Source organism: Leuresthes tenuis, unplaced genomic scaffold (genome assembly GCF_036924035.1).
Source record: "Leuresthes tenuis unplaced genomic scaffold, fLeuTen1.0.hap1 SCAF_20, whole genome shotgun sequence".
NCBI classification, from domain to species: domain Eukaryota; kingdom Metazoa; phylum Chordata; class Actinopteri; order Atheriniformes; family Atherinopsidae; genus Leuresthes; species Leuresthes tenuis.
This window is the reverse complement of record NW_027325374.1, coordinates 17,808,198-17,829,141: the sequence shown is the minus strand read 5'-3', so window position 1 is coordinate 17,829,141 and position 20,944 is coordinate 17,808,198. Positions and strand designations below refer to the sequence as shown.

General features: G+C 44.5%; 2 protein-coding genes across 4 annotated transcripts; one reads left to right on the top strand and one right to left on the bottom strand.

Moving 5' to 3' along the window:
• Window positions 1–931: 931 nt before the first annotated feature.
• Window positions 932–10,293, bottom strand: ubtd1b (ubiquitin domain containing 1b). Of its 2 annotated transcripts, none has more exons than XM_072374015.1 (4): window positions 9,515–10,293; window positions 2,743–2,970; window positions 2,113–2,270; window positions 932–1,894 (listed from the first exon to the last, which is right to left on the bottom strand). In XM_072374015.1, the coding sequence occupies exons 1-4, from the start codon at window positions 9,594–9,596 to the stop codon at window positions 1,625–1,627; spliced, it is 738 nt and encodes a 245-aa protein (XP_072230116.1). In that variant the 5' UTR covers window positions 9,597–10,293; the 3' UTR covers window positions 932–1,624. The 2 variants fall into 2 exon arrangements, with proteins under 2 accessions (XP_072230116.1, XP_072230117.1); XM_072374016.1 differs by lacking the exon at window positions 9,515–10,293 and adding an exon at window positions 3,608–3,730.
• Window positions 10,294–11,172: 879 nt separating this feature from the next.
• Window positions 11,173–20,622, top strand: mms19 (MMS19 homolog, cytosolic iron-sulfur assembly component). Of its 2 annotated transcripts, none has more exons than XM_072374014.1 (31): window positions 11,173–11,283; window positions 11,785–11,833; window positions 12,045–12,145; window positions 12,273–12,358; window positions 12,526–12,600; window positions 12,921–12,990; window positions 13,769–13,897; window positions 13,985–14,046; window positions 14,418–14,504; window positions 14,835–14,909; window positions 14,994–15,071; window positions 15,236–15,374; window positions 15,775–15,929; window positions 16,077–16,155; window positions 16,390–16,515; window positions 16,598–16,679; window positions 16,779–16,876; window positions 16,968–17,111; window positions 17,308–17,463; window positions 17,584–17,683; window positions 17,994–18,096; window positions 18,282–18,353; window positions 18,444–18,570; window positions 18,678–18,784; window positions 18,905–18,961; window positions 19,046–19,232; window positions 19,319–19,401; window positions 19,503–19,667; window positions 19,767–19,826; window positions 19,941–20,041; window positions 20,146–20,622. In XM_072374014.1, the coding sequence occupies exons 1-31, from the start codon at window positions 11,196–11,198 to the stop codon at window positions 20,174–20,176; spliced, it is 3,072 nt and encodes a 1,023-aa protein (XP_072230115.1). In that variant the 5' UTR covers window positions 11,173–11,195; the 3' UTR covers window positions 20,177–20,622. The 2 variants fall into 2 exon arrangements, with proteins under 2 accessions (XP_072230115.1, XP_072230114.1); XM_072374013.1 differs by having other exon boundaries at window positions 16,387–16,515.
• Window positions 20,623–20,944: the final 322 nt, after the last annotated feature.

Sequence of the window (20,944 nt, the reverse complement as noted above, 5' to 3'; positions counted from 1 at the left end):
TGTGATGTTTTCCATTCATGCTGAATTATGAATTAAAAATGATGAAAGCGATACACTGCAGTGCAGGAAGCTCTGAAAGAGAAGGAAGTGTGGGCATCTCACTGCTGCGCCCCCTGACCTGGCCAATTGGAGGATTTGTGAGAGATGGACAACATCTCCCACAATGCAGCTGGATAGAATGCTTGTTTTGACTCCGACTGCCTGCTTACCACCCAAACATTTCAAACTCCATGCTTTTAGTTCATTTGTAGTAAATGTTGTCTCTCCAAACCCATCCACATAGATAATCAGTAATGTCTGAAGTAAATCTGCCTTCTACAGCCAAAGAAAAGAAAGAAAGAAAGAAAGAAAGAAAAAAGGCGGGGAAGTTAACTGATCTAGGCGTAGATTGCAGGAGTGCGTCGTTTCTGAGAACACTCCCTGCAGGGGGCGCTGCTACGTCAGCTTCCACTGAAATTCAACAGCTAAACCTGCAGCTTTTTGGGGGGGCTTCGGCTCACTGTTTTGACTCGCAGTGTGCCGCTTTAGAAAATGAGCAAATGTGCGTCTAAGTTACCGGACCACGTCGAGGATAACATGTGAGCGAGCGCAGCGGCCTCACTGATTGCATAAAGGGCTGTGCGGCTCCCTGTTGGTGGTCATCACGCAGCCAGTGAGGCAGCTGTTAAGACAATACATTTAGCGTGGGACTTTCCCCTCACCGAGACGAGCAGGATGACTAACTTACGCTCCGACTTGCAGATGAGCCTCGTCTCCTCTGTATCGCAGATCGTCTTTGCCGACACTCACACTCATTACATGTTTTGCCAGCAAGATTTGAGAAAAATTTTAAAAAAAAAGAAGGCAGCAGTCAGTCATAGCTCAGACTGATACGAAAAAACACAGAGTTTAGCCTGGCTATAAAACTAGCATCTCTCATGACATGAACCCATTTTGTTTTGTCTTGTAGAAGGCACACAAACTACCACAAAAGTATATTATTAACTTTTAAATGTGCAAAACAGCTTAGTTGTCATCATTTCCTCACTAAAAGAAAAAGGGGAAAAGAAGAATTGTTCGTCGTCACATGGTCTACGTCCCTTTCCCATTTCAGGGCGTCAGAGTGGAAATGTGCTTTAGAACCAACACGAACGCCACAGAATTTCCACTGTTGGCACTTTTGTATTAGTGCAGACAAGAAGGCCAGAAGCACTCGACGTATGAAGTGGTGATGAGCATTTTTCATGTGGCTAAAAAGACGACACGGCGGCACTACGAGCTCCGTTTTAAATTTTAAAATAAAGAAAGAAAAGAAGAAGAAGAAGAAGAAGATGGCTCAAAGTATACAAGGATGTCTGGATCAAATCAGAACCCTGCCCTCCAAGAAAGAAATAAAAAACAGAAACCACAGTGAACATGTTAAATGTATGAAAGCAGCACTTTTCAGTTTCTCATATATATATATATTTATACACATATATAGAGATCTGGGTTTTTTTTTTTTTGCTTATTTGTCCCTCCTTGGTTCAATTTTCTTTCAGTAACAGCAGCTGTTGCAAAGAAAAATAAGTTATCCAGCACTGAGGAGGGGGGCATACTCCTACAGTTACTTCCACCCACTGCCCACCCCCTGAATGCCCCTCCGTTACTCAGATGTGGGTGAGGAGGTGGTAGTGGTCGGCGACAGTTTGGTGCCTCGGAAGGCCTGTGGGTTGACGATGACCTGGATGACGAAGTCCTTCTGGATCTTAGTGTCCTGCAGCCGCGTGTTGTCTGTCAGCAGCTTACCGGAGAAGAACCAGCGCTGGTGGCTCACGTCGATGTCCTCCTGGGCCTGAAGCTGCTTCTTCAGCTGCCTGATGGCGTCGGTCATGCTGGCGCTGAGACGAAGGTCCTTTCCTGTGGACAGTCGTACCTGTGGGGCAGTGGAGGAGCATGTGATGAACAAAAATTACATCCAAACTGCTGTCTATGGGTACGTTTTAGGCCATATGACTGAAATGAAAGCTCCACACCTTAAATTACTGTTAAATTGTTGTCACTTTTGCATATTGCATGAGTAAATAAAGATGTGAGATTTTCCTCTTCACTATGGTTCATTTCCTAGTTCCCTTTATGTACTTGTCTTGGTACCTTGAGCTGGAATTCTTTTTTGGGTGGTACGGGGGGTTCAGGACTGTCGCTGGGGTCCTCGTCGCTGCGCTCTGAGATGAGGTTCAAAGGGGGCACCAGGCAGTAAACTGGCAGCTGGTAGCGGTTCCCGAGTTCATCATAACATTCTGTCAGAGTGCCTGGGGGGGGGGTTTACAAAGAATACACAGTATTGGATAATGTTCAGCTTTTTAATTTTGTGGAAAAAAATGCATGTTATTTAGCTGCTTAACATCTGCCTTTGTAACAATTTTACTACATTTTTGAGGTTACAGTTAACTGTAATCTTTCTATTTTCAGGACATATTACTTTAGGTTTTCTGTCCTGATGCTTCGACAGCTTTCTTGGTCGGCCTGTATGTTTTCCCCTTATGACCTTCCCATTTTGTTTATACTTGCTCTAAATTTTGCAACAGCTCACTCAGCTCTTCATGCACTCTTTTAATTCCACATTAGCAGACTGAGACAGGTAGTTGTCTTTGTCTGTTGCAAACTACAAGATGATTCTATCATTTTTTATTTTTTTTTACTCCATCTAAAAAAATAAGACGTGAATTACAACAATTTCATCTCATTCGTTGAAGAAAAAGAGTCCTCTCCTTTCATCCTCACCATGTGGCAGTGTGATACTGGCTCCGTCGACTATAGCCTGGGCCAACTCATGGTCATTACACTCCAGGGCCACGGCAGCAGCTTTCAGGGCGTCCCAGATCTCCTTACGGCCTTCGAAGGCCGGCGCCGTGTCCCAGAATTCATCTCGCTTGCTCCGTAGCTGCCCCTCCGTCATTGGGTAGTCGCTCTTCCATTTGGGCCGATCTTTTTTCAGAGGCTCGTTGCGTCCTGTGATGAGTACAGTTAAGAGTGGTTTAGCGGCATAAAACATCAGATTTTTCATTTTTGTTTGTTTTTTTAATCAACTGCCAAGTGATAAAACTGGCTCAGATTCCTTTTATGAATGGAAATAAGAGAACATAAGACTTTCAAATGGACTACATCATATTAACATATTCCTCTAACAAGCGCATACATGAAGTTAATCAAAAGCCACCGAAGCCACTAGAATAACAACAGCCAAACTGAGAAGCTCAGGCAATAATATCATGAAAAGGCCCCTTGGACTTCTTTTAAAACTACATGAGAATTTTCAAAGGACATAATAAAATTAATAATGTTGTCACACTCCGTTTTATGTGACTTTCATTATCAGGTACAAACGTGCACCGCATTCTGCACAGAGAAGCTGCAGACAGATATATGAGCGACATCAAGGGAAGGAAGGACTCAATCTAATTCTGTGCTTTCAACTATCGATGGTAATAAACAGAGCTGCCAAGAGAGAGAAATGCTAGCTGTCACCAGAGACAGAAAACACCCCGCCACACCCCAACATGTCATCCGCTTCTAAAATTAGGAGGTCATTCAGAGTTTGCAATATGCATGAAGCAAGTGCAGCCTATGTGTGTCCATGTAACTTTACCTGCGTTTCCCACCATTCAATATTAACTCACAGAGGCCAGGAGTGCACTTAAAGCAGAAGGAACACATTAGGGTTATACGACACAAACAGCCTGGTATCAGGACAGGTCCGACCACAACATGCCCCCTGTAGTATGGTTCACTGCAACCGTTTCCTCCTACAGGACAAACTTGTGTAGATCTGCAACTTAAATGTAAATACTTGAAAATAAGGGGCAAATTTAGGCCGTTTTATGACCTTAGGTTTTCAAAAATAACCATTTTTCAGGGCCCCTAAAATCAAGTATTAAAAGCCAGAACTTAAACTTGAGAAGCCGGTCACCGAGTAGAGGAGTGTTGGAAAATAAAGAAGCTTTTAAAGACACTCTAGAGGTTGCCTTTCTGTCAGACTAATTATTTATAGTGCTCGCTGCTCAGGAGGAGTGATCTAGAGGACACGGTTTGGTATAAGATTAGCAACTAGAGGAGTGAAAATCCCTTCGAGTCAGTTGCAAAGGAGCGTCCTCATTAGCACTCAGCTAAGCTAGTAATAGAAATGTGGCGTCTTACTGAGAGGCTGACAAAAACAAACCATAAGAGAGACCGTTTTACTAAAGAGTAATGCTGCTGTGATACAAGCAGAATGCAGCACTGTGCTGCTGAAGCAAGATCTTTAGAGAAAACCATGTCTGGATGTACGTATACGCTCAGATCCCAAAGGTTCAAAGAAGAGGTGATGCAACACAATCGTATCTCTGTCCCAGCTCTTCTTTTCTTAAACCATGTTGCAGGCATCAACATTAAACTCAAGAGACAAAATATAGACATCACAAAACTAACCACCAGGAAAACAAAAGCAAGAAAATATAGTTTGATTTCATTCTGCTTTAATTCACATTTGACACAGTTCCCCAACGCTAAAGAAACACGGGCGTATTAGTTTCTGCAGATCTATTTAGTGGCTGTCTGTGTATATGCTGGTCAATAAGTAACAAAACATGGCTTGAATTTAGAAGAGGAGGCATCAGAAGTTGAATCAAAAATATCTACTCAGATTTGTAAAAAGACTGCAGTACAATGCATGTAGAAACTCAATATAAAAATGCCAATTTATGAGAGCTGGAGGTGCTGGTAGGTGAGCAGATAGAGGCTCAATTTGCATTCCTTTTGCTATACTGGCCGACTCGTTGTAGCTTTACATTTACAAGCAGACACGTGTCAATCGTCTCAGCACGCTGAGTAAGGACTTAAATATTTCCTAAAACATTAAGGGGCAGATTTACTAACAGCAATTACCAACTAGACTCAGTGATAAATTAATCCAAGTGGACCTGCTGTGACCACAGCTGACCACTATCCATAAAACCCTTTTCTTCAACTTCTTGCAGCCTTTTTTTTTTTTTCTTTAACTATCCACTTGGCCCCCCGTGTTATCCCTAAAATAAACAGCAGATAATGCTCCCTTGTCCCAACAAAATGCTAATATTTGACCAGGTATATTCATGGGCACTCGGATATTTGGAAACACACTTGAATATCATTTTCATAACTTTTTACTATCCAAATTATGAAATCTATAACTGCAGAGTTGCATGCAACACTTGGATTCAGCCTGTTTTTTTCCTCACACACACAGATGTTACATTGGCCCCTCCCCCTTTAAAACACACATACCAGATCAATACACTATCTTGCAGGAACGCTCGTTGGATTACGCCATCTCAAGATGGATGTAGTAACTTTTAGACACTTTCAGACTTTCCCAGCAAAAGCAACCATCAGAGCGAACCATAATCCCTTTCTGTCCAAGACTCTGTTCCTCATGCTCCATCCTCCGCTTCAAGCACAGAGTGGGAAGACTCCGCATTGGCGCTATAGCAGCGGCTAATAGATGGGTCTCTGTGCAACGTCATCGGGGGTTGCACGTGCAAGTAGAGAGCGGAAGGCCGCACTTAACCTGGTTTGTTTGGCAAAATCCTAAACAGAGAGGACAAGGCAGTAAACTTTATGCATCGCCTAAAGAGATGAATTGGAAATGGCTCAAAAGGTGATCACAGGCATTCACTGAGAAATAGTGATCATTACATTTTCCACACGTCTACATTAAAACTCTGAACAATCAAACAAGGTTTTGCGATTGAGTCGCTTCATTGCCCATAGATGCATCCAGTCATGTTTGCAGACATAAAAAAAGCCCGTCTATTTACTCAGGTGTGTTGCCGACTACTCAACCACAGTCCGTTCAGTAAGTGAACCCACCCACAAATATCATGCAAGAAACAGACATCGATTGTTGATCACCTGATCCTGATAAATCAACCCGCCTACTCGTGTGCAACGCCACGCGAGTTAGGCCTCAGATCACTGCTGAAATTAACTGACTGCAACACTGTTGGATTGCAACATCAAGCTAATTTGCGCCGTTTAGTAAATCTAGCCTTAGATTTTGAATAGCAGTGCACTTTTTCCCCATTTGCTTGTGCAGTTCATAATTAGTTTCAGCATTAGTAATGTCTGGGTCATAATAAAGACGCGGCATTACTCAAGATGACTCGGTTTATATTGTGAAACTGAACAATAATCTCTGTAGTGGCATCATGAAAGTGAGCTTTTGAAATACTCTCCGTTTCATGCTGTGATGTTTGAAATTCCACTTTCTTTCACTTTTTTGAAGACTGAGGACTTAACTGACACAATCAAAATACATAAGAACTGAAGACTAATGAGGAGCCGAGTAATGACTGGAGCACTGAGGTGTATCTCATCTGTATTAAAATTGTATTTTCTTTATGCATTTGCACATTTCAGATTACTAATAAAGACAAAAAACTGAGATAAACTGCGTTTAAAAGAAAATTCTGACTGAAACTACTTCCTAAAAATGTCACGGTTATATGAAAGAAAAAAGAAAAAACTTCAGAGGTAGAAACAAAGTTAATGGGAATAATTGTGGTTTTGTGTGTGCATGAAAAGCAGGCAGTAACGAAGGAAGCTATTTAAAAAAAACTGCCTTATTGTTCAAAAATAGACGCATAAGGCGTTGCATTGCAGACAGATGAAGCAATATCAGGGTGTTTTTCTCCTGCTGGGGTCATAAAAGCAGGGGCCACGTGATGAGGCAGCAACGGAGCGAGTTGTATACGTCAGTGTTAACGAAATGAGTCATAAACAAACAAATACAAAGCCTCTCGATGCTATATGTCAACAAACAAATACAACAGGAGGCTGCGAAAAGATTACTTAACCCATACAAAAAATAATCTGTAACATCTTGTTGCTTTGACCTTGCAAAGACATGTAATAGCCACACGCATTCCCCTGAACTGAGGTAATTAATGACTGGGAGGTGTTCCTTCTGCATTTCAACAGCGAATAGATGGGAAGTGCTGTGTTTATCCCATCTGCATCAGTAATTCCTCAGAGTGCACACCCTCCCATGTGCAGTCCAACACACACATACAGCACTATCATTGTAGCTGGTTATCTTATCACTACAATGGTGCCTTCAGCTTTCTGCAGCTACAGATAAACACAGTCCCCACACCTTGAAGTCCACATTTGGATCCATGTTGAAAACATCCTCAACTGACCAGAGGCAAACAAAATGGTATCTGATTCAGTGCACAAACAGTCACTGCAGCAACTTCCCTGGAGCTTGTAAATGCAACAGTGTGTCCTCTTTAACTTTGATACTCAACAGCAAACACTTCCACGTTACAACCAATATGACAAACAGTGCCTGCACTAAGTAAGCTTGCATCTTTATTTAGAAAAAGCTTAAATGTCCAATAGTTGAGGATACAAAGGACATAATGTTGACAACATGGCAAGAACGAGATTTAATTTCTTTAAAAATTGTGAAAAATCAAGAGATACCACATGAGCCCCATTGCTGCTCTTCCCAGGCTAGCTGCCTGTAGAAGAGCAGTGCCGAAAGAGGATCCAGTCAGTAAAACATCAGGGCGTGATGAGACTTGTTCTTTCTGATCAAACCCTGGCCGAGGAGGGAGTGTCTGATGATACCAATCAGAGTGGGAAACTACCACGAGCCACCGCCAAAAACCTGAGGAATGTTGGCCGTGACAGCTTGAACAATAAAAAGCTGCTTTGGCACACAACATGTTGCACTCTTAAAAGCTTTAACAGATGTTGATTTAGGGATGCAGCCACAGGACAGAGGTAAACTTCACCTTTTTCTAATGTACATAACTGGAACTAATCTAAAAAGCACCGCCGCCCTGACGCAAACTGGAGGCAACTCACTGAAACTGCAGCTACAAACCCAGATAAAATGGATTAGGGAGAAAAACTGCACATCAGCAAAATCACTCATTTTCTCCAACAATCAGGACTAACTGCTTGAATGACTAACTCTAAGCTCCTTGAAGTGACAACATTTATACATCCTGTTTAGCTTCTAATCATCTAAAAAAATTTAAAAATAAATAAAAATCTATAATAAAAAGGTCAGAATAAATATCACAGACACACTTGTGTGAGGCTGAAGTTATGCAGAAATCCACGATCTTTGCCAGCTCAGCTGTGAGGCGCCTGTGTGTTCAGTTTAGTCTGGCTGTAAATATAACATTTACTCTTACTAAGAGCCGAAGCAACGATCCAAATTTTGTCCATCGCTATCAAACACAGGTGGAAAAGAGCAAAACGTGGCAGCTGACCAGTGTTTATCTTCGGAGGAATGTTATGTTCCGGGTGTGTAACAAATGCACAAGACATCAAGTTCCCGGTGTGAAAAATGTGGCCTTGGGAACATGTGTATCGCGTTAGATGCTCAAATAAAGCTATTCCGACATAACGCGACAAATGCGTATATAATGACAAACATAACTGCAAAGTCGGTCATTTGCAATGAAGGGTAAAGGTTTAAACTTTTCTCCTTCTTCAGAGGATGAGAGATGAATGTTTTAAGCTTCCAAGAACACCCTCGGGTTGTAGAAGATTTGCCAAAAACAAAGTCTGAGCTCTGAAAGGGTTAACAAGATGAGACTGGACTTGTGGCTCGAGGAGCTGCGTCCAACCGCAACGAAGGCCTTCAAAGTCTAATCGCTGTCAAATTCTGCTTCTCTCTAGAATTAGTGGTTGGTGAGAAACGTGCCTCAATCAAAGCTATCACAGGATGTTAGATGAACCATTAGAGATATGTAAAAAAAACAAAACAAAACAAAAAAAAAAAAAAACAGGAGACTGAAGACCTGGTTGTTCATCAATCCATGACAGGTTAAACTGTCAGCAAATGCAGGAAGTGGGCGTCCTGCAAAGATCCAACCAAGAGCACATGATGCAATTTAGAAGGAGAACCAAAGTTTAACAGTAAAAGGCAAAGTCAAAGCGATGATCCTGTCTCAGCATGAAATACAGTGCTCACAGGACTTATCACTTTAAAATAGCTATTCGCCCAATAAAACTTACTGTTGTGGGATTAAAAGAGACATTTTTATTGTCGTGTGAGAAAATTGTCAGGTTTATTGAGAGATGACAAAATGGAGCAGGAGTTTACTCCAAGTTGTGACCACAGAGAAGCAGTCACATGCCCCCTGTGGAGGGTCAACACACTGAACTGGAACTATGGACACAGTTTAAAGGAAAATAAATAAATAAAACAGAACATCCACACCAAGACGGTGCCTCCAGAAATCTAGAAAGGAAGGCCTCAAATCCCAAGACTGAAACACCTGAACATAGCGAGTCTGTGGACAGGTTTACACGTGATGTTCAAACAGATAATAGGAGCTGATCAGATGTCAGGTGCCAAATGACACCTGTCTTTGTCACGGTGAGGGTCATCACGCTCAAATGGTGAACAGTTGACAGTGTCAACAGTGAGCAACTCCAGAACTTAAAATTAAAAGCATAACGGCTGTAAAAGAAACAGTTTTGAACGGTTTTAACGATGCACTCCATGTAGCCTTACCTCCTCGTCCTCCGTTCCTGTTCGAGCCTCGACTCTGTGTGTCGTCCCAGCCTTCCCAGTATCTCCCCACGCATCCTCCCATGGTTGAGGGTTGCAGACGGTCTCCACGGGTGTTATACTAGCTGAGCAGGGGGCCCATCGCGGATGAGGACGATGAACTAGGTCCGATGAGGAGAAAGGGTCGCAGGTCCAACTCTGCAAGCCTGATATGTCATCCGTAAACGCAATGAGGACATCCAACGGAGATGCTTGATGGCGTTAAGATGATATATATCTTGAAGGTTGTGTTTGGATGAGCGTTTCCTCGGCTTACGGAAAAATTACTTTGAAACCAACCCCCCACAAGATTCAAAGCCCGTGGCCCGCACCAACCCTACGAGAGTTTGAAAGCCAAACAACTATTTTTAAATGTTAGGCTAGACTGTACTCAGCAAGCGCGAGCTACCCAACTTGCCCGTTAAGTTGGGTTAGTTGTAAATGTTGTTGTCCAGCAGTCCAAACAGCGCGCACCTTTCTCGCTAACAGGCTAACTGAGCTAACCAGCTAGCTACAACAACGTCAGTGAACACAAACTTCCGCGCGAAGTTAATTTCCCAGCATTTTGGGTCTCTTATATGTGCAGGTACATAGTTTCGCTTTCATCTGGGCCTCAGTGCAACGATATACTTCAACCCATTGACGTGGTCTCCATATCGTTTTTCTTTAAATACCCCAAACGGTACTTCCCCCAGTGCTGGTAAAAAGGTGACCAGAGGCAGTGAGCTAGCGCCACTGAACTTTTTAACGCATGCGCACAAGCAGTCAGGCAGGTGGGTTTTCAGACGTCAGTTAGGTCTAAACTCAGCAAAGGTATCACACAACAAATACGTATAATTATCAAAGGTTAGATGTAACTCAGTACAGCCTAAGTAGCCTTTTCGTGATACAGGTCTACTCCACTTTATAACTTTTTGCAGCACTAATTGATAAACGTAAACAGGACATATGAATATAAGGGTAAGATTAGAATTTGTCATTAATCACATGAGGGTTATAACTGCTTGTTCATTAGTTGACATTTAGCGAGAATACGGGAACACAAATTAGCATTTATTTTTGTTAATTATTTTATCACATTTCTGGCAAGAGCATGTTATAGTTCCAGTGTTGAAGAAGGCAAATCTTTTTCAAATAAGGGATTTTGGCTCCGTGTAATTATGTTTTCAGAGATTTCACAAACTAAACCGTGAATTATGTAGAACACACTCATATTAATCCAATGTGTACTTATATTTATATCAACCTAAGTACATTTGATTGATTATACTTACATTTACAGTATAATTTATTTTACTTGCTACAGACAACTTTTTGCCTGCCATTATTTTATTTATTGTTTTTACTTTGGTAAACGTTCCAAATATTCCTCAAACAGAGCTGAGATTATCATTTCGGATGATTAGAGAATTTAGAGAGTTACAGGGCATACCTCTTTGTTGCTGTTGGAATTCCGGCAGTGCACGAATGCAGCACCCTATTAAAAAATGTTTTCATGGATACTTTCAATTCCAAACAACATGCACACACAACCGGACGTTGGTAGTTCTAACTTCTGTCAAATTAAACCTGATGTAAAATGTGACCCCCCCACCCTCAAAGTTTTTTTGCGCATGCGCACTCCCAGCGGAGGAGCAGAAGCACGATGGCTGCGGACGGGACATTGCTGCTGGCCCTGGTGGAGGAATTTGTCTCTGGACTACAGGACAGCAAGGCCAAGGACGCAGCAAAAGGTACACAAGTCTTCGTCATATTTCGCTCGAAATATTTGCTGAGTCCTCCTGAAAAAGATGCCGCCGAGGCTGCTGAGCTGAGCTCTAAGGATGCGCAACATGGCATGATGGTTAACTAGCTAAGTTAGCGCCACAACATCCTGTCTGTGGTGTTCCGACCTTATGAAACAATATACAGACGTTGTGACGCTGGTATAATCTTCTCTGCTCACCGTAAATGTGCACGACGGGTATATACCTAGTGTCATTTTGCACTGTCACGCGACTACAATTGAATACAACACTGGTCCGCCGAGTTTAACCGCCAGCAGCCCACTAGCTGTTGCGTTTGGGTCCCCATGAACGCATCCTGCTGTTGAACCCTGTTACATTACCTTTGAACCTGCCGTTTCAGCTAGTTTATCTGCAGTCAACTACCAGTAACCGCTGTGTGTGTGCTTGTAGTTTGGTGTCTTCGTGGTTTTCTTGCTGCATTTCCCTAAACTTGGCTTTTTTGTTTAGGTGTCAAAGATGGACATTTCACTGTGCTGCAGTTAGTGGAAGCCCTCGGGTAAGCTGTTACATTAGATTTTTCTCTTAACAACCTAGAAAAACAATGTAAAAAAAAAAGAAGAAGAAAAGTATGCCCATTGCAACGTTTTGTACGTTTTTATTCTTTAAAATTTCTGTTTAAATGAAAATGGTCCAGATGTCTCCGATCTGCTCTTTCATTAACATTCATGATTTCTTAAAATCTTTTTTTTTTCTTTTTGCTGTTGTAGCCTCAGTCTGACCAGTTCTCAGCCTCACACTCGAGCCCGAGGAGTCCAGCTTCTCTCTGAAGTTTTGCAGGAGCGCTATGGAGAGCTCACAGAGAGAGAAGGTACAGCTTTTCCCCTAAGCTTTCGTACTCCCAGTGCCATAAACAGTACTGGTAACTGGGAAAAAACCCTCACGTGTCGACATAAAGGGTGCTCATCATGTTCCCCTGTCTCTCTTTTTCCCCACAGTGGAAGTGCTTATTGCCTTCTATGAAAATCGTCTCAAGGACCATTACGTCATCACGCCGCCTGTTTTACGGGGGCTCCAAGCCTTGGTGAGTCCTTCAGGGATAGACTTTCAGTAAGGGCAACATCTCGAACATGCTGCTCGACGTCGGTTGATGCTTGTTTCGATTTGTACGAAATTACAGATGGGTGAGAGCAGTGACAGAAGTGCGTGTGCATCTAACTGTGTGTGCTTTTTTGTTTTTCTTCCCCCCAGTCAAAATGTAAGATGTTGCCTCGTGGCTCAGCCGTATCAATGCTGAGGTCCTTGTTTCAGGACGTCCATGTACAGGTGAGGCTCACGTTTCACGGTTAAATACAGTGACAACTGATCAACCGGAATGAACAGTAAATGAATGGGCTTACTGTTTGTAACTGACCCTTTCCTTGTTGTTATAAAGCACAACCACAAAGTATTTTTGCCTGATCTCATGCTGCAATCTGCCCTCTTTAGTCCTGATATTCACAAACCCCCACTCACGTGGTATTTGACCCTCTGCTTTTACTGAATACCCGTATGTTCTGGACATAAAACTGACGCATCGGAAATGTTGTCAGTACGGCTTGCTGGAATTGGCTCATACTGTATGATCTGTTGTTTTTGTCCTACAGTCACTGATGCTTGCAGAGAGAGCGTGCGCCTACAACATACTCATCAACCTCATGGAAACCAGAGAGGCTGGTAAGAGATAACGGGCAAGTCTGGGTATGATTCATAGGAGCTTGAGTAATGGAGTGATACAGCTCTGCTAAAGGGAACTGGAGGGTTCCGAGTTAAACATACCGTTAATTTGGAACAATAGATAGGAAGCTGTGAAAGTCGGAAGTCTCAGCAGTTGGTTCTGTGATCGCAGTATCCCACACACTGTCCCACCTTCCGCTATGTTGGGCAGATGAATGATTTAGCATGGTTTACACAGACAGGATTTGTTACCTGAAGCAGTCATGAAAGTATTGTCACTCTGTGCTTAAAATCCCAACACCCCCCCCACAGTCGCATCATGTTTGAATCACTTTCCCAGACACTAGATGCACAAGATGTTCCAGTAAAATATTTCTTTTGTTCTTGTGAAACTTGGTCTCTTTTTCCCAGGCGTAAGATGTTTCCAGTCAAACATTTCTGCATTTTGTTCGTTCTGTTTTGCGCTCTCCACAAGGCCGCCAGGCTCATGGAGAGATAAGAAGAAGTTAGCTTGCATCGTCTAGTACATAGACTGTGTTCGGGTATAATATGAGATGCCCTGAAACTGTACACTCTGACACGGGTGCTCTGTGTTGAAGTCTTGCTCTCTCTTGTACGAGAACTATTCAATAAACCTTCCTGAGTGTTTTTCACCTTAACAGGGCTTTTTCCACCACAGTTGGGTAAATTTGGTCCGTGGTGGTGTTTCCCATGTAAAAAGGATTTCAGTAACGTTCAAACATTACGTGATGCGCTAAAAAAAGTCTTCTTTCAACAGAGCTGAAGGGATTGGGGGCCGACTTTGTGTTCGGTTTTGTCCAATCAATGGACGGAGAGAGGGATCCTCGCAACCTCCTGTTAGCTTTCCAGATTGCCAAAAACATCATTCTCAGGGGGTACGATCTAGGTGAGAACATGCGTAGCATCCTCTTCTTGCCGTCTGTGTCACTCTTTTAAAGTGGTTATGAAACTGTTTTCCTCTCTGCTGTCTCAGGTAAATTCACAGAGGAGCTGTTTGAAGTCACTTCCTGCTATTTCCCCATCGACTTCACTCCAGTAAGTTCCCTCAGATGGTTCAAACTTGTTGCTGATGAAAGCAGATGCAGCTTCCCCGCCTCAGCGTGCCGTTCACACGTCACGGCTCTCTGGAGCAAAACCGAGAACTACTTTTTCGTGATGTGAACATTCTTTCAACGAATTACGCCCAAACAAGTCTTTGAGGTTAGATGTGGTGGAAGATAGCACTTCACCACGTAAACTGATCACAGTTCAAATCGAGCACGTAGAGTACTATTAGAGTTCATTTACATGCTTTAAACTGGTGCTAAGGACTCCTCTGAAAACCCAGAAACTGCTGTTGTTCTCTTGTTGGTTTGTGGAGCATTCTGTGTTTAAATCTTGTACCCGTTTCCTCTCCACTCTTCAAGCCTCCCAACGACCCCCACGGCATCACTAAAGAGGAGCTCATTCAGGAACTGAGGGCCGTCCTCACCGGGACTCCAAAGTTTGCTGAGGTAGGACAATACAGCCCCAGCTGTAGAGAGAAGAGTGTAAAGTGTGAAAGCAAATGAAAGCAGACCGCAACGATTCGCAGGTCTTGAAAATGAAATTGATTAACAAGAGGCGACAGGAATCCATCAACTTCAAGATGAGCTAATATTTATCCCGAGGTAGTAAAATGTCCCAGTTTCAACATTTTCAACCTTTTTTGGAAATGAGGTCGTATCATTTTAGATGAACGTTACGAGATTTTGTTGCAGTTTTGAGACTCGGCTATTAGGGTTTAAAAAAAAAAAAAAAAGGGTTTCTGTGTCAGTCTTTTCACGCGCTCTTCTTTAACACAGTTCCTGTTGCCGCTCATCATCGAGAAGCTGGACTCGGACGTTCAGAGTGCGAAGCTGGACTCGCTGCAGACTCTGGTGAGAAACTGCCCCTCGAACAGCTGACAGGAACTGGGAACATTCTCAGTAGATTTCTCAGCTGGCGTATGACCTGTGTTTCAGGCCGCTTGTGTGACGCAGTACGAGCACAAAGACTTGGCTGAATTCCTGGAGGGACTGTGGGTGTCGCTGCGCAGAGAGGTTTGCTTGAAATAGATTTATCTGAGCAGAAATGGTGCACATGTGTGTGTCTCCGCTCTCTTAGAGTGCTTAGCGTCGGCACACTATTCGTCTTCTTTAGCTGTCACTTTTTCTCGATCGGTGTCATCTCACTGAAGTCGGGCGCTTTTGTTGCTTCACTGCAGGTGTTTCAGACAACCAGCGAGAAGATTGAGTGCGCAGCCCTCGCTGCTCTTACCGCACTCACTTCCTGTCTGTCTCGCTCGGTCCTCAACTCTGACTCTGAAGACTCCCTCAGCACCTTCCTGGGTCTCGTTCTGAAAGGTGAGCTGCAGCTGTGTGACAGAAAAAGGGCATTTGATGTAGAAAGCTGTCGAACCTGTCAGCGAGGGAGGACTGAGAAGACCAGCCGGAGTGTCAAGTTTCTCCAGACCTCATTTTGGGGAGAAAAGATAAATAAATCTTTACACCTCAAGAAATTTAAGCAACTGCTTTTTGACAGGATGGCATGTTAACAGTCTAACATGTTACCCTCAGATGATGGATTGTTTCCTGCTGTTTGAGTTTTTATAGGCGCTCAGTTTCTGATCATTTGCATATGACATGAAATCTCACATTCTTAACTGTAATTAATGGTAATATCTACTCCTGCTCTCATATGCAATGGTGTGACATGTCCAGTGGGCTCTCTATTATTTTTTTTTAATTGAAAAATTCATTCCAGACTGCAAGCATCACCTGTGTGAGCCCGACTTGAAGCTGGTATGGCCCAGTGCCAAGCTCCTCCAGGCCTCCTGCAGCGCCTCCAACAGGGCGAACCACATCATAACAGCCGCCGTCATGCCCTCTGTCATCGAGCAGTACAACAACAGAACACAGGTAAGACAGACGGCTGACAGCCTGATGTTGCTTCAGCTCAGAAAGAGCGGGTTCTGTAGGGAGAGTGGATTATTTTTATTTTTTTTTCATAAAAGTAAACTCAGGGTTTTGATGTCATGATACTTGATTCTCCCTCTCTGTGAGTAGTGCTCCCACAGACGGACGCTGCTGGAGGTGGTGCAGAGATTCATCCAGTCGGTAAAAACCTGCCAGCCTTTAGATAACGGTGAGTGCTGCATTCACTGCTGCTCTGCTTCAGAGCCTCTGATCCAGCTCCAGAGCCTCTGATCCAGCTCCAGACTGGTTCTGTTTGAGATTCTGTGTGTTTTTTTTTTAATGCTGTAACAGTGTTTCGGTGCTGTGTGAAAACACAGAACAGCCTTTCCTGAATTTACGAAACAAGCCTCGGGTCAGAGCTCGTCTGTTTCTCATTTCTGTGTTTCTCCTTCTCTTTCAGTAGATGAGAGTGTGTTTTCGGCCTACAGAGCAGCTCTGTGCAGCATGGTGTTTTCAGCTCTTTCTGAAAGTAACTCCGGTCTGCAGATCACTGCCACCTCTGTGCTCACCTTACTGGCACAGCAAGCAGGTGAGAGGCAGCTAACTCTATTTACAGCTAGTCTTGTCTGAAATATTACAACTGCCATAACTGTCCTCTCCCTGTTACTCAGGTCTGCTGCTAGACTCTGATATCGAGCTCGCTATAGATCACCTGATCAGACTTTTACTGACTGACGAGGATGAGAGAGTAAGGTGAGCTCAGGCTGGACACACCAGCATCTGTCCTTCTCTTATCAGCTGAATTGATTATAAATGTTCTCTCTAATGTCTTCGTCCTGTTTCTGGCTCCAGTGTTGCTGTGGTGGAGTGTGCCGGAGCTTTAGCACAGCTGCATCCAGCAGCCTTCATCGCTAAACTGATCCCAAGATTAAAGCAGGAGATGTTTTCTGGTGAGCGCGTGCAAACACTGCTCAGATGCTAACAGCTGCAGACCTTTTTCTGCATGTTCCTGAATGTACTGTTTCCTCTCCTCTGTTCAAGACCACAGAGAAGCTCCGAAGCTAAATTCCCAGCATGCAGTGCGTCAGAGGTGTTTGTCTGCTCTGGCTGCAGTGTCCACTCAACCCAGCGTTGTTCAGGAGTGCACGCCTGTCATCCTGGAGGTCCTCAGTTCAGCACACGCAGGTAATCTGTCTGGAAAAAGGCTTTTCTGGCTTCAGGTGGAGTCACATTCCAACATTCTAAAGTTTCAGCTTGTTCCCAGCTGTTGGTCGAGTAGGATAATGAACCGTATACAGTAACATTCGCCGTCAAATTTCAAGAAGAACATCGACCAAACTCATCTCAGATGAATGACGCAGCAGCATGGTGTTCATTTCAGGCAGCGGTAGTTTTTCTGTGGATGAGGTGGTGCTGGCGTGCCGCAGCCTTCAGAGGATAGCAGAGCGGGTGGAGGACACCGAGGAGACGGGACGGTGTTTCCACGAGGTCATCATCCCGCGCCTGCTGTCTCTGGCCCTCCAGGCAGCTTTGCAGGGTGAGCAGTTGAACTGGTGGAGTTCTGCTCCTTCTCTGTAAACCTGTAATTCAGTCTCAGACTGAACCCAAATGTGCTTTTTTTTTTAAAGTAGCACTTCCTGTGTGTGTGTTTTTGCAGAGGACTCTCCATCTGGTCATCGCAGTCCTCTGACCGAGGAGCTGGTCCTGTCTGCCATGGTTCCCGTCATCAGTACTTCCTGCTCTCGGCTGCAGCCCACGTCAGTGCAAACCTTCACTGGTTCATGTCTTGCTTTGCTCTTTTTCTTCGAGGACTCATTGACACATTAATCTGCCTCCACTGTAAACCTCTTTGCTCTGAACTTGTCTGAACCCGTATGAGCAGCTCTAACCTGCCGTTTTCACCACCCGGCAGATCTGACTGTGCTATATTCTATTTCCGCTGGGTTTTGCAGGTTGCTGTTTGTTTTTTTAAGTCATTCTTTCTGATTTGTTGGTACAGTGCACACAACAGAGCGCTGTTTCCACGAGCTGTGTGTGGTTTCCTCTCTGACTGTTTCATGTCATCAGGTTGGCAGGACAGACGGCGTCGAGGGCTGTCTCTCTCTTCCTGGACGGTGACGTCTCTTTTTTACCCGACAACTCCTTCCCCTCACACATGCAGCTGCTCAAGGTGTGTTTTGTGTGCCTTTGCATGTGAACAGATCGACATTATTTCTATAAATTCCTGAAAAGATACTCTTTGAGTTCTCATTTGTTGTTGTCAGCAAATCAGTCTCTCTGACTGGAAGTGTCTGACTCTTTATCACGATCACCTTATTTGAATACTGAGCTGCGTGCCATTTTCTCCCGAAGCAGCAGAGGGACTCGTGGAGCCGGTCTCAGTTGGTGTGTCTCCTCGCTGGCTGTGTGTGTTCCTTACCTCGCGGCGTGAGTCTCAACTCAAACACCTCACCGTGATTTCACTTGAAATCTCGAGAAGTTTGAAGCATCTGAAGCTGCTGTTTTCCTGTCGTCCAGGTGGAAGTGCCCCAGGTAGACCAGCTGCTGTCACAGCTGGAGGAGATGAGCTGCACCTGCAGCCACCCGCTGTCCTACACGTCTGCGGCAAAGTGCTTCGCCGGCCTGGTCAACAAGAGGCCTCAGGGTCCGTTTCTGTGTCTGAACTCCTGTCAGAGCTCAGCTTTTGTCTCGAAGCTGAGAGAAGCACCTGGCGAGTTTAAAAACTGATGTTGTTGGTTTCTTCTTCTTCAGGTGAGGCTCTCGACAGCTTAATTCAAAGGACAATGAAGAGGGTGTGCGGCGAGCTGGACTGTACTGCCTCTGCTGTGCGCACTCAGGCTTTTACACTACTGATTTGGGTAAGAATGCCACTGTTCCTGCATCTTTCCTGCTCATTTTGAATTGTGACTACAGACAGAGATGTAACAGCTTGACGTGTTCAGAGGGTGCATGTTCACTAAAGTTGTTCCCATCTCCAGGTTGCCAAAGCTCTGCTCCTGCGATACCACCCCCTGTTCACAGCGCTGACTGACAAGGTAAGAACACAGAGCAACATCAAGCGGATCTTCTGCTTTGTGCCGCGTTAAGTCACATTTTGGCCCCCGCTGTGCGCCGTTCAGCTCTTCTCTCTGCTCGATGACGTCCATCTGGGTCCAGTGGCAGCGGACAGCTTCTTGCTGCTGATGAGCGACTCTGCCGACGTCCTGAACCGCAGCTGCCACGCTGACGTTCGCATCATGTACCGCCAGCGCTTCTTCAGCGAGAACTCGGCCAAGCTGGTCCAGGGCTTCAACGCCGCGCCGCAAGGTGAGGAGAGAGACTCGCCGTTTTATTCATCTGGTTGTTATCCTCCTGAAAAGTCTCATTGTCTGAATCCCTTTGTTGTCCAACAGAGAAAAAGCCCAACTACCTGAAGGCTCTGTCTAACATCGTAAATAAGCTGCCAAAGCAGGTTCAAGTCACTGAGCTTCCAGCAGTAAGTTTGAGGCATCGTCTCTGCAGAAGTGGCCGACTCGCTCGTGCCAGTGCGCTTTGGAAAATGAGCTGGGATTTTTTTTGTGTTTCTCTGCATTGCAGTTACTTTCTCTGCTGCTGGAGGCCTTGACGTGTCCCGATCAGGCCGTGCAGCTGTCCACTCTGTGCTGTCTGGAGCCCGTCCTCGTCAGCCCGCCACAGGTTCTCATCCAGCAGCTGGAGGCGTTGGTCAACAGGCTGCTGGCCCTCATCTGTAGTCCAGCCATGGTCAGTGCTGTTCCAAAACATGCTCGTTCTGGGGCGAAGTGGGTTACACATATGGCCACGAGAAGAAGTCAGTGTTTCTTATGTTTGTTTCTTTCAAAGAATGTACGGATTGCCTCGATACGGTGCGTCCACACCATCTCCCGTTTCCCCGCACACGAGGTACGACTCCAAATGTTTTTATTGCTGTCGAATTGTTAAACCTTTCGATAAGAGAAGAAAAATGAATTAGATCATTTGGCGCCGGACTGAACGTTTGGCACGTGTGCGATTCAGGTCTTACCGTTTCGAGCGCGGGTGCTGCGAGCGTTGGCTCCGCCTCTGGACGACAAGAAGAGGCTGGTGAGGACAGAAGCCGTTCAGGCTAGAGGAGAGTGGTGAGGATCAGCTAACATCTGTGGTGATTTTTTTTCACATTGGATTTCGTGTTTTATCCAACCCGCTGCTCAACACGGTGTCTCTGCCCTTAATTTCCTCGCAGGTTCCTCTTAGGAAGCCCTGGGGGAAGGTGATCTTCCACCTCAGATGCAACCAAACTCAGAAGCAATCCCAGGACCAAGTATCAGAGCTGCACATCCCTGCTCCACAGCTCCCCGTCTTACCACCACCCTTCCTCATCTTCTTCCTCTTTATGCAGAAATGTTTTTGCTCCAACTCTCTGTACTCACTTGAAGCCACGATAAAGGTTAAGGAACCGATCGGCCGACTCGTGGATCCGACTGCGGAGTGTAGTCTGAGTTAGATGAATGAAACGGCTGCTTTGTTCATATGCGATTGGACGTTTTACATCTCAAATCAGTGGAGTTCAGCGCCGATGGCCACAGCTCCTACAGGACTGGCTTTGCAACCAGACACGAGTTTTGAGCTCCACACGGCTAATTAACAAGTCATTTCATACGTACTCACTTTATGCGAGTATTGATCAGCTTTTGGCCTTTTTCCTGCTCAAAGCTTTTAGCATAGCAGCATTTAAAAAAAAGAAACTGAGCTTCCTGTTAATATAGAACACACCATTGACATGTTTTTCTCCTCTTTTCTACATATTTGAACAAATCTGGATCTGGAGTGAACAAACAAGTCATGGAAAACATTTTGGTCCATGTCACAGAGAAGCCCAAAGGTTTCCTTACCTCAAGCCGATGTGTTTTTTTATCAACAAATAAAAGTACTAATAGTACAGCTTTGTTGTTCTGAGATGAAAGTGTTGAGGCGCCGTCAGACATTTTCAGAGTTTGGGCCGGGATCTCCAGCAGATGAGAGCAGCACTGAATCCAGCACGA

Bases quoted from the DNA above. Each gene is read 5' to 3' on its own strand.
- ubtd1b (XM_072374015.1), bottom strand. From the start codon at position 9,596: ATGGGAGGATGCGTGGGGAGATACTGGGAAGGCTGGGACGACACACAG. The intron at 2,971-9,514 runs GTAAGGCTACAT...TACTCATCACAG, and splicing joins CAGGAACGGAGGACGAGGAG to GACGCAACGAGCCTCTGAAA. The intron at 1,895-2,112 runs GTACCAAGACAA...ACTGCCCCACAG, and splicing joins AAAAAGAATTCCAGCTCAAG to GTACGACTGTCCACAGGAAA.
- mms19 (XM_072374013.1), top strand. From the start codon at position 11,196: ATGGCTGCGGACGGGACATTGCTGCTGGCCCTGGTGGAGGAATTTGTC. The intron at 18,962-19,045 runs GTAAGAACACAG...TGCGCCGTTCAG, and splicing joins TCACAGCGCTGACTGACAAG to CTCTTCTCTCTGCTCGATGA. The intron at 19,402-19,502 runs GTAAGTTTGAGG...TCTGCATTGCAG, and splicing joins AAGTCACTGAGCTTCCAGCA to TTACTTTCTCTGCTGCTGGA.